This window comes from Acyrthosiphon pisum, chromosome A2 (genome assembly GCF_005508785.2).
Source record: "Acyrthosiphon pisum isolate AL4f chromosome A2, pea_aphid_22Mar2018_4r6ur, whole genome shotgun sequence".
Taxonomy (NCBI): Eukaryota; Metazoa; Arthropoda; class Insecta; order Hemiptera; family Aphididae; genus Acyrthosiphon; species Acyrthosiphon pisum.
Genome location: NC_042495.1, coordinates 109878310 through 109891645, shown reverse-complemented (window position 1 = coordinate 109891645; position 13336 = coordinate 109878310). Strand labels below are relative to the sequence as shown.

General features: G+C 31.5%; 1 protein-coding gene across 3 annotated transcripts in view; it reads right to left on the bottom strand.

The window, feature by feature from the left end:
- Positions 1–2499: 2499 nt before the first annotated feature.
- Positions 2500–13336, bottom strand: part of LOC100160702 (solute carrier family 2, facilitated glucose transporter member 1) — a 66536-nt gene continuing 55699 nt past the window's right edge. For 2 of the 3 annotated variants that reach the window (XM_029489516.1, XM_001950928.5), the window contains 7 exons: positions 12544–12763; positions 7449–7582; positions 7070–7283; positions 5983–6170; positions 5331–5543; positions 4426–4629; positions 3204–3505 (listed from right to left, as the gene is read on the bottom strand). In XM_029489516.1, the coding sequence (XP_029345376.1) occupies positions 3362–3505; positions 4426–4629; positions 5331–5543; positions 5983–6170; positions 7070–7283; positions 7449–7582; positions 12544–12763 (1317 nt within the window). In that variant the 3' untranslated portion in view covers positions 3204–3361. Of the gene's footprint in view, positions 3506–4425; positions 4630–5330; positions 5544–5982; positions 6171–7069; positions 7284–7448; positions 7583–12543; positions 12764–13336 lie in introns of all 3 variants that reach the window. The other variant, XM_016807218.2, reaches the window with a different exon arrangement.

Here is a 13336-nt window from a genome sequence, read left to right as displayed (position 1 = left end):
ACTCAGTAGTTATACTGACCACTAGCCAAATACATGTAATTATCGATGCGAAATATTTGTTTATATCATAATATAATTATAATTAAATAAATAGTTTTATATTACTCATAATAATATTATACTTATAATAACATTTAAATAATAATATTTTACTACGCACTTGATTATTCTCGATAAGTCTAGAAGATAACATTCATCGCTACTGTAAAAATATTATTTTTATTTTTATTTATACATTTCAATGTGCATATTATGCTTAGCCTATTTAGCCATTATGTATATTTATAGCAGGTACCTACATTGATATAGAATGAAACATTTCAATTCGATTTGTTTGATTGGGCAAAAATACAAATGTGTGAGAAAAAATAATATTGAAATTTTGTAAAGTTTTAAATTTAATTAGACACGATACAGGCACTGTTTTTTTTTTTTTTATATAAGTTTATGTTTCAAATGATTGAATATACAATGTTACCCAATTTGACATTTAACTGTAATTTTTTCGAAAACCATAATTAACCTAGTCATTCTAGTCTAAGTAATATTACAACTGTAGTTGCGAATAGGTAACTACTAACTATAGTTAGCATCCTGCGTTTAGGACTTGCTGAAGTATATAGAAATATTAATACTTCATTAGTTTATTTCTCGCAAATTCAAGACAGCTATACTGAGTGTTTAATTGAGTACCATTTATGCGTATCGAATGAATGATATCCACACATCAATGCAAAATATAATACACCCATACCCAATATACTGTTATTTTATGGGTTATTAAGATAGATTTAAGAAATAGTTTTCACATCTTAATCTTTGCCACAATTTCAATTTAAAACTCAAACCTAGAAAAAATAATTATTATTTCAGTATCGGTTCATTGTTCAAAAAAAAAAAAATGTCTAAACTAACCATTGTAAAATATGAAATTCGAGATAAATCGAACTCTTGAAATCTTTGTTGTTTTCAAAATAATATTATATGTTTTTTTAAATGATATTGACACCTACTAAGGTATAGGTACCTACTTGTATTTAAGAGGTCGTCGCACCCGCATATGTTATACTCGTATCTTCCACTTGTACGGCATAGAAAACAATGTTTTTGCGCGGGAAACGAAATTTTCTCCACGTAAAAATGAAAACTTCGGCTGTGCAATATCGATATCGATATCGGAATTGAATTCGATAATTGAAAAACACAAACAAAAATTTATTTTGAAACAATAGTGATATCAAAAAAATAATACGATATTGCACAGCTAAAACTGTCCTTTTGTAGTGAAAATGTTGTTTCTTAAGTAATATGATTGTAGCTTTCTCGGTGGTTTCCCGCGAAATACAGTTTTTTCTATGTTGTACATTAAGGATACAACGCATGCGAGTGCGACGTCCTCTTAACGTTTGTGCGTTACAAATTACATAATTATACATTTATACACATAAATATTTTAATGAGGATTGTACAATATGATACAATGTTGAGGTTAGGTTAGGTTTTGTCGGTAGAGGTATATTCATATGTTTAAGAGTAAAGTTTATAAAAGCTTTTTTATTATTCGTACTGAAAAATATAATTATATTCAATTGATCACCAATATAAAATGGATGGCTAATAATAATTAATATACATACAAAATTAAAAATATCGTATGGCTTTAATATATATAGTCTAATTCTAAATCCAATATGTTAATTAGTATAAGTAGAATAAAAATAAAAATAAAAATAAATCTATATAATTATTATTGTAAATTAATATTTTTCTAACAAGAATTTTTTGTAATTTAAATAATATTTGAATATACATTTTTATTGTATTATTTTTATTTACTAAGTAGAGTACTATTAGTGTATATACCTAAATTGTAATAATAATGTGTTAGTCACTGAAATTTAACTTAACATTTGAAATTTTTGATAATATATTATGCACAGTATTATAATACTCGTAATATAGTTAAACAAAAAAAAAAAAAAAACATTTTTTCTAATCTTATCATAATATTTGTTTTCTGTTTAGAACCAGTTCAAAGGTGTTTATTTTTTTTATCAAGGTAATTAATAATTTTGAAAAACAACAACTACAATATTTACTCTGGAACATTAAATTCATTTCAGGAATAGAAATGAATTCGGTTAAATTATATCTATTAGAAAGGGCATTATTATAATATATTATTTATCTGATGATGTATAATACCTATTATGTAATTATTTCTTTATGATATATTGAAATTTACAATATAAATAGTTTAAAAAATAATAATAATAATATTGTATGCAAATGATACATTAAATGCAACCTCTTTTCAATTTCCCTAATGGTATAATATTATTAAATATATTTTATCTAACATTTAATATTTAACATTTAATTATTATCATCGGTTATAACTACTAAACCAGTAGTAATATCACGCTCCGTCTGAAAACTTATGAATTATATAATATGTATATAAAAATAATGTGTCAGTTAAAAAAATAGTTATGCAAATAACACATTAGTAGTTAGTCTATTTAAATTACAATCAAACATGCTTCTCTTTTAAAATTATAGGTAAACAGGTATACCTATAGTTGATACATAATATTTTGATCGATCTCCGCTATACCATGGTAGTATAGTGCAGGTACGATTTATAAATATCTGTTGAGGGATCAATAATATAGTAGATAGGATAATAGTATTACAATGCAATGATAAAATTAATTACACTTTTATTTCATAAAAAATACACAAAAAAAAAAAAATATAATAAAATAAATTAAAATATTATAATCTTTACCCGTGAAAAAATAATTCAATTTTACGAGTATTAAAACTATTGGCAAAAATGTTTATGATTCTAACAGAAAACATAAAAAAAAAAAAAAAAAACCATAATAATATGCATATACTATCTTCGAGAATAAAATAAAATGTTATCTGGATGAAAAAACAGGTGGTTACTGAAATGGAAGATTAATTTTTACTGATCGAATTCGGTTGGTGACCACTATAAATCTGTGGGCGGCGCAGGAAAAACGGACGCGGTATAAAATATATATTATAATCTATTATTTCATGAGGGTAAGGTGTTTTCGGGGTGCAATACGCAACATGTACAATCATTAACATAATAATAATATAGGGCAGGGGGGATCAATTTATCTAATTACAACTGTATAATATGATGATTTAATTTTTTTTTTTTTTTACCACATAAATGTTTTTTTATATTGTAATGAAAAAGGTACTCGTATAATATATAATATATAATATATGTATTTGTATTATATTATATAGCTTCTGGCTGAGGAATCTTTTTCTCGGTGGTGTCATAGTATTATTATTATTACTACTAGGACGCGCCTGATTATTTGTACGATTCCTGTCTGAAACCCATTTGAATCTCTTCCAAAGTCTTGTTCTTGGTTTCTGGAACTTTTTTGTACACGTACAACACGAACAGCGCGAGCAACACGACGAATATGAGGAACACGTTTGACTGCAACATTTCCTACACAGAGCAAAAAAAAAAAAATATATATTTATGTAAATAAATTGATAAATGTGTAAAAATTAACATTATTATTATTAGTTATAATGTTTTAGATTTTGAGCGGAGCGATTGAAATGGTTTTACAAAGTCGAGGGGTGAGAGGCGTTATCTGAAGTCACCTTTATGCGGCGTAAATCGTTTGTGGTTAATTTAATGTATTTCGTTAATAAAATAATAATAATATGTAATAATAACTGCAGAATGATAAAATATAATTGCGCCGTATTCAAAAGTACCTATATACACGATATATGGAAATGTATCGATAAAATTTGAATAAAAAAGCACTCGAGAACGTCGACCGCGTTTCCCCGCAGATGCGATCGTGTGCTGCACGTTAAAGGGCACCGCTCCTTAAATGGCGAATAATTTTTAATTTTGAGGATGATTTCTGCTAGCAAATTGAATCCAGTTGATAATATTTGTGGCTCAAAAGTAAAAAGTTCCTTGCAGTTGTTTTTAAAATAGTCGGAAAATCATAAAAGGGAAAACGGGAATTTTCACGTAAAATTTTAACCATTTTTTTTTCGGCTACATAAGTCAGACCATTAGGTGTGTAAGGGTTTACGGTTGAACAAGTGTTTATATGGAGCGAGGATACGTCGCTAAAAACTCCGATGGTCATCTGGTGGTCTATGCCGATGATGCTTAACCACAGCACACATTAGTGACTGTGGCCAACCACCGATACACCTGCAGACCTCATAAAGGTACCATTGTTAACCTCGTGGTATAAGGATTTAACCTCAGCGTCACTGTGGATACCACGACGGTCTACACCAGACTGCAGGCATGTACCAAGCCTAACCTATATATTTATATACAATATCGTGGGCATATATACAATCTATGTGCGGGATCAGTGCAATTTTCGTTACCTGCAGAGGTAGGAAACCCAGGCCGACGACGAAATTGGCCGTCCAGTTGACTCCGACGGCTATGCTGGTGGCCAATGGTCGGGCAGACGAGTTGAACAATTCGGACACTAAGAACCATGGGATGGATCCCGGGCCGACGGCGAACGCGATGACGAAGGCCATGACGAGTACCACGGCCAAACCGGACACAATGGAACTGACATTCTGTTTGAACAAAAAAAAAAAAAAAACGATCAATTAATAATAGATAATGATATTGTATTATACGCATTCGGTGGTTGGAAGAGAGTTGTGCATTTTTTTTTTGGACAAATAAATCAGCCCATATGATTATAAATTATATGAATTGCGTTTGTTGAATATTTTTGTTAAAACGTTTTAATTAACATGACATGATATACATTTATCATGATTCATGATATATACCGATAATAATTAAACATGTCAGTAAAATTGACAAAATGCTTTTTTTGTTGCTTTTTCATAATTCATTATAAAATGTCAGCATTTAGCAGTTACACGTGTACATTTATTGCAATGTCCCGTTTATTAGCATAGAAGGTCATAATATTACATTATTATATGGATTGTAATATTTTCGAAATTTAATTCCAAAAATAAAAATTAGCCCAACTAAAAAACGATCAATAATTGTAATAAACGACTTAGTCTCGCAGTTGCGTATTTTAAATTGGAAATTAAAATATTAAATTGTATCCATCTACCTCTTAAATGTCATCCTTACGACTAGTACGATATTATGTAAAAACTAATACTAATATCAGAAAAAATGATTTTCATTCCATCCAAAATAAATACTCGTCTCCAATAACAAACCACCTCAGCATAACGATAATGTTATAATTTTAGTTTTATGGCTTAAATGTTATAAGACGTGCACTTACCACAAACATCAGAGCGATAGTAAGCATAACGGTGACGACGAACATGGAAGAGAATCCAATCATTAACAGAGTCTTTCGACCAGTGAGTTCGACCAAGAACAGAGAGATCAGCGTCATTATCACGTTGAGTGAACCCATGCCGAGCGTGGCGTATTTGGCTCCATCATTGCTCATCCCAGCCATATTGAAGATTTTCGTGGAGAAGAACATGACCTGGAAACAATTAAGTTGCTTACTATTTGTATGATACAAGTGTACAGCAGTAGGACACTGTGTTTGAGTCTAAGAATCATATTAAGTTAACTATAACTTGTGTTGTTTAATATAAATAATAAAATTTAAATTCTTTCAATGACCGGTCGATAATATTATACTTGAAGCGACGGTAGTAGCTATAGGTGTATCGGTGAACAGAGTTGCTACATAATAACATGTCGTCGTACAAACTATACGTTTGTGAAAGAAACGAACAAATGTAGAAAAAACGTTACACGCGTGTCTCAACATATTAATATAATATAATAACAAAATATATAACTTCGCGAACTCCAAATGAGTGATTTTATGTTTTATATCAAAAATACATATTTTGTATACTACCTATATACATGTACTAGAAAGTTACCTAGTAGAATTTATGGGTAATACTTACGGCGTTGATACCGGACAACTGTTGGCACAACATGATCATCACAGATATTCCTAGTGGAGTTTTCAACATCGGGTTCGACAACATCTCACGAAGAGTTACTTTCGGGATGACCTTCATCGCCTCGTTTTCGGCTCTCATTTCATCCATCTCGTCGTGCACTTCGATCGTTCCTCTCAGCCACTGCAGTCCTACAAGAAACATTATAACGTGTTATTGATGTAATGTCATTTTACAAAAACGATAATGGGAATTAGGTTTATTGTGTAGGTATGCAATTATTGCAATAATAAATTGTAATCGCAGCTATATAGTATAAAACAAGATCGATCGGAAAACGAATATTTATCGAATTTCCGTTTGGTATATTGGTGTAGGTGAAATCAAACCCCACGCTTATTTGTATAACATGTACTATGATTGTTGTTGAAAGTCAAAGTGTGCACGTCACTTGATTTCACCAAATACCGCAAAACCCGGAAACACAGAAAACCCATGATCACTTCGAGCAAGCATCCTGACCAAAACCCAGATGAATCATACTAATAGACTACTGAATAGACAGTATATGAAATTGCATTGATTATGGGTGGATAAGTATAGACTTGGTATTTAAGAATATTCTAGTAAAAGTGTTCAAATACATACTTATAAAGTATTCAAAATACGCATTAAATAGATTTATAAAAAGTACATGAAATAGCATTTTAATACATTTAAAAAGTATTCAAAATAAAAAACTTATAAAAATTTTAAAAATGTCATTATTTATTTTAAAGATTTCAGTAACGTTTTGTGTTTCTATAATTTTTATTCTATAATTATATCAGATAGATGTGAATATGATTTGTATAAAGGTACCTTTATAATCAGATTTGTACACTAAACAAGTATTCAGAGGGATACAGTTGTAAATCTTAAAATATCTGAATATTCTCTACATCCTTCTATGTACCAGATAAATATATCACACAATGTGATAAAACTAAGCTTAAAAAAAGTATTTGAATACTTTCATTGTATCTTATATACAATACTGAGTTAAATAATAGGTGGGTAGGTATATACTATATATATGACGGGTGCATACCTCTTTCGGCTTCGATGTCTTTCTTCTTGTTGATCAGCGTGTACTTTGGTGATTCCGGGCAGAAAGGCAATGTGGCGAACATGAATATGGCTGGCGCGATGATTAAAGCCAACAGTACGGGCCAAAGTTCAGCTGTACCCAAAATGTAGTCCAAGCCCAATATTTGAGAAATCAAAATCGAAATTGTAACGACCAGTTGGTAAACGGTTCCGACCTGTATAAACCGTCAGAGCAAAAATATTAAAATACCCAGACGTTGAGTTGTCAAAATACAAAACGATGTCTATTATATAATATATATTATTATGTACACATTATTCATACATATAACAGTCTATGTATATGCAAAAAGCGCTGTTCCGGAAAATGGTATACTTACGGATCCACGTAAATTCATGGGAGAGATCTCGGCCAGGTACATTGGGGTCAGTCCAGCGTTAAGTCCGGAGTTGATACCGATGATAAAACGTCCGATGATGATTAGTTCGTACGATGAGTACATCTTTGAAACGCCTAAACATATAAAAGGCAAAGTTAATTTATGTTTGTCAATAATTACAATACATAGAACAAATTAATACATTGGTACACGTCATGATATGTTACTTTTAACTGTCATATTATTACGTAATATTAAGCGTATAAATTTAGATTTACTTTATATTCATTTAAAAGAAATATATTATGCGCGGTCGTTAAACTTCACGTCTTCACCTCCGACTTAAAAAAAAATCAATAAATGACGACAAACGTAAAATACGTAACAATATCGTATCGCCACGATATTAATAATATACTTATATGGGTTTTGAAACGATTTCCTTTATGGGTACGTTTGGAAAACCAAACAAACAATCTTTCCACGTGCATAATACAGGTAGATATTGTAATGCTGCTGCTTGTGGTTAATTTAATGTATTTCGTTAATAAAATAATAATAATATGTAATAATAACTGCAGAATGATAAAATATAATTGCGCCGTATTCAAAAGTACCTATATACACGATACATGGAAATGTATCGATAAAATTTGAATAAAAAAGCACTCGAGAACGTCGACCGCGTTTCCCCGCAGATGCGATCGTGTGCTGCGCGTTAAAGGGCACCGCTCCTTAAATGGCGAATAACGTTGGCAAACGGTCAACAGTGAAAGCATTCGCACGCGAATCGCTTGTAGGCAAAAAAAAATAATAATAAACAAACACGCACACGTGCCTGTGTTTTCCATAGGTAGCACACGATATTATACACACTACATGTGATAGACACTACTGCACGTGTTATTATTGCACAGACTTTGCAGGAATACGATAATAATATCGTTCGAGCATAATATCGATGGTAATGATATCATGCGAATCGCAGTAATATAATAGGTATACGAGAGTCGTGTAAAAGTCGTCGAGTGAATCACGCCAATGTCAAGTGATCTATGTTGGTTACGACGTTGGACTTGAGGAGATCAACACTGCACTCCTCGCCGCAAAAGGAAAAAGAAAAACGAGGAAAGCGCGTGTAGAGTTGGTCTGTACAAATATTACGAAAGTATGTTATAGAAAGCAGTGCGCTGCTTACTGCTGAAATTAATAAAAGTTTTCCATAGGTAGCACATGATAATATAATACACACTACATAATAATATGTGATAGGTACTATACTGCACGTATTATTGTTGAACAGACTTTGCAAGAATACGATAATATCGTACGAGCACAACATCGATGGTAATATTATGCGTGCGAATGTATACGAAAGTCGAGTAAAAGTCGTCGAGTGAATGAGGACAACGGTGATCTATGTCGGTTACAGCGTTGGGCTTGAGGAGCTCAACCCATCACCCTACACTCCCAGCTGTAAAAGGAAAAAGAAAAACGAGAAAAGTGCTTATGTAGTTGGTCTGTACAAATATTACGAATGTATGTAGAAAGCAGTACCTACGCTGCTTATTGAAATTGACGGTTTACTTAGTTTGAAGAATAGATTATAAAAAATATGTCATTGAAATATTTATTTATTTTCTAAACAGTGTACAAAGCGCGTGAGATAATTTTTTTCTCGAAGTTTTTTTTTTTTTTACTCTTTATAAATAATAATATTAGTTTTCAAATGCATACAAAACGACACGCAATACACTACACGTGTATCGCATTTCTCGCGAAGAAAATAATATAATTCACCGGCTTCGTCGTCTTACTGCGTTGCCAGACGGCTTGCGAACATTTAAACTATTTGGTATTAAATGAGCAGAAATATTAAACGTTATAAATTTACAATACTTAATCATATATAAATATTTATCATGTATAATATCTAGAACTCGTCCGAAAAAGAATGCATACAACGTGCAGTCTTCGAATACGTATAACACGCGAAAATAATTCATAATAATTTTTACGGGCCCATACAAATAAATAATTCATGAGTGGCGTTTGTTGTTTTTTTTAAATTTCAATTCGAGAGATAATATTTTTAAGCTGAAACTATCGTATGGATCGTAATATTAAGTACGTGTGTATATCATGTAGACCGGAGGTTCCCAACGACGGCGCCATAAACTGTTGGATTGAGCGTGCCGGAGAATTATTTAAAATAGAGAGAGCATTAAACATTTTCGCAATTTTTAAGAAAACATTTTTTTATAATATGAAAGATAGGTGCGTTTATCGTGAGAAGGTATTTCGTGAAATATTGTAATGTTCGATATTTTTTTTATTTTTATACTGGTTTTGGCAACACCAATGATAAATTGAAAAATATAAATATAAATAATATTGTACACTATTATCTCCGCAATATCATTAGAAAATAGTAAATACCCTACGGTACCGTGAGTCAGAAAAGATTGTAAGCCTCTGATATAGAAGTACGAATATCAAAACATTGACTAGGAATTAAACTTAAAATACGTGTGAATTCTATGATTTACGAACTATATATATTATATTACAATCGACAAGGCATTACAACAATACGTACTGCAATGTTTTCAAGAGAAAAAAAACGATAAAATATTTGGACAGTTATAACGTATGGTTATGATATTTAAACATAATATTATACAGTTTGAGATTTTTTTTTTCAATAAAAAGAAATTTATTTCATTTCATTTAATAAAAATGCATAATTTAATTTGCAGTAACATAAGTTTGCAGTGTACGTATATCATTATACATAACATGGTATTTACAATATTCTATGTAAACACTTGTTCGGAACTTATTTAAAAACACAAACAATTACAGGGACAATAATATTAAGTGCATATAAGATAATATAATATAATCCCCTTGTATATAAAGTTATGTTTCTGCAGTTGTGACAGCACTTATTTTTTTGAAACCATATTCGTTGAATGAAAAAAAATAATAAAATTCTATACGACAATCGTAGACGATTGTACCTAATGATGATATAGCAAGTGGCGTTTTGAATAATACAAATAAAAAGTCTAAACGACCGGTTAATATATAATATAATCAATTTCTTAGACTCCATCGCGTGAATATTATGGAGTAAGAAGAAAACGTGCGGGAGGAAATTCCTCAGCAAACCGTCCCAATTGACATCAATTGGACGTTATATAAATGTCGACCTGCTATATATATATTATTAAACGCGATATACTATGCTGTACACCATCATCGACTTCATAATAATAATAATCACAATCATAATATTATTATACATGCGCTTGACGACAAGTTGCAGTTAATCGTTATATAAGTATATAAATAACGCTTCGTTACGAACGTCGAATTTTTTTTTTCAGTCAACCTTTGACAGTTTATAGTGTCATTGATGACTTCTGAGATACAAATTATTACCGTACATAAGTAGTTATACGGAAAACGAGAATGAATAGATTTAAACCTGCCGATTGGTCGCTATTTTGGACGAGTTGTGCTATTCAAAAGCGTTAACGCAATTACAATAATATGTTATTATTATTATATATATAGTTTATCGATCGTTGTGATGCGATCATACATGTGGAGCAGTGAGCAACCGTCTCTTCCCGTAAACCCAACAAGACCAAACCCTGTGGCTCGACGAAATCGTTTTATTCGTTATGCACATTTTTTATTATTTTTTTGGAACATTTTTAGATTCGTCTTTCGTGTCCAAGAGACGGACAATATGACTATATAACGATATAGCTGGTGTTAAATATTGAAGTGGTAGTGATACTGCCTATATTATAAGACGACCGAGCTAACGTTAAAATTTCTATTATAGTACAATATATGTCTAAATAGTTGCTAATCATATTTTTTTTAATAAACTCGGGTCAGTCGGTATGATACAGACACGCCTATCGTTTCTACACCAAAGCGAGATTGTTTTTCACTCGATTATCCGCACGAACGTTAGGAGTAATAGACTTCCGGGTGACAAATTAGGTGTCGACGTATATAAATTAGTAAAATAATTAAAGTCAGTACCTAATATGTGAAAAGTATTCATCAATGTATTAGTTAAATCAGAAGAATTTTTTGAATTTACCTGTACAACATTTTTTTTATTAAACTTGATTTCTCAAGTTTGTCCCAATAATATTTTTAAAACTAATGTGTATAAAATTTAATTCAAGTTAAGAAAAGTTAAAAGTTACTTCGATGCATTGGCATAGCTATACCCCATGACCAGTGGAAGTGTTTTAAATGAAAATATTAAAATATTACAAAAAATATTATTTTTAAGAGTTTAAAATTATATTATAAGAGCGTGGGTGGTAATGACTATAATATGACATTTTATTGACATGTGCTTGGCGGATACAACACGTGCCTATAACCGCCTACGTAATAAATAACACTAATAACACCAGTCGACCCTGACTTTGGTACGGGATTTGGCGGGATACGGTATTATGGTATATTATGGTCGTAGAGAAATTAGAAATTGTATTTGAATAAATTACCATATAAGATTAAAACAGTGAACTAATGTTAATGTTTTATTCATTGGATACAATAACGACGTAGCTTTTCAGCGTGTTGTAAATGATGAGCATAGGCTGTCAGCCTCGGTACACATGTGTATGCTTAATGTTTAATTATCTAACGACAAACGTATACTATTATGTAATAGAATATATGTATATATGTGGATTAGTTGAATACTGGTTATAGATATATTGGTTTTTTACGGGAAGAATTTATTGGCTTTCAAAAATGGATATCAAAAAAAAAAAATTACAATTTCATTTAATTAGATACTATTTCTAGCAGAAGTAAAACATTAACGCGTTTTATTAACTCCATCACAATATAATTAATGTCTATAATAAATGTATAATACACCTTATATATTATGTTATATTATTATGATCCGGCCTACACGATAAGTGTTTTAACGTGTACGAGTATAATATTATATGAGTTTATGTCAAAAAGTGTAAAACCATCTGCATTAATATTATCGTAACTATCGTTTATAGTAAAATTATTTGTGGATCGATTTTCGCCTTACCTTGGAGTGCAGCCGACAGGATGACCAGTGCGTTGGACACTAGCAAACCGCCCTTGCGACCAAACTTCTCGGCCACGAAGCCTGTACTCAGACCGCCGACCATACCGCCGACACAGAATATCGACACCGCAACGGCCCATATCAATGTCACTTGTGTTTGGTCCGTTGGTTTGCCGTCGTTTCTGCCAGATATCACACCGCTAATCCATTTTTCGATCAGCTGTAACGATATCGAAAAAATCACACACCCTGCTCGTATAGTAAAATAATACATAATATTCTATGAATGTGGGTGGTTTACAGTGGGTGCCTTACACATATTATTTTAGCGTGCAGCGCATATTTTCAGCACGAATGACGAATCGTGAAAAATAGGTGAGATATATTATGTAATTCAATCATATTATTTTCACACGGAAAAAAATAGTCATCAGTGTTTAAGGGACACGTGTTTTTGTATTGAATAAAAAAATAAGCTCAAATTTTTTCTATCCCGGCACCACCCGCCTCCCCCATCACCCGATTTTGCGTTAATGTTTGAACTGGCGTCTCTCGGGGGACCATCTGATACCGGTTGATCGTATAAGCGTGATATTCCACAGGTGGGTAACGCACAAACACGACAGAAAGTTCTGTAGCGGACCACGTCAATCAACTGAGAGATTTCCGGAGGATTATTGGATGAGTTTCGGCGCGGCAGAGCATCAATTCTACATTATTGACACGGCCGGTCGAATGAATTTCCTTTTTGTCGAAAACAGAAACAATCTCGCAGCGACGTAATGATATATTA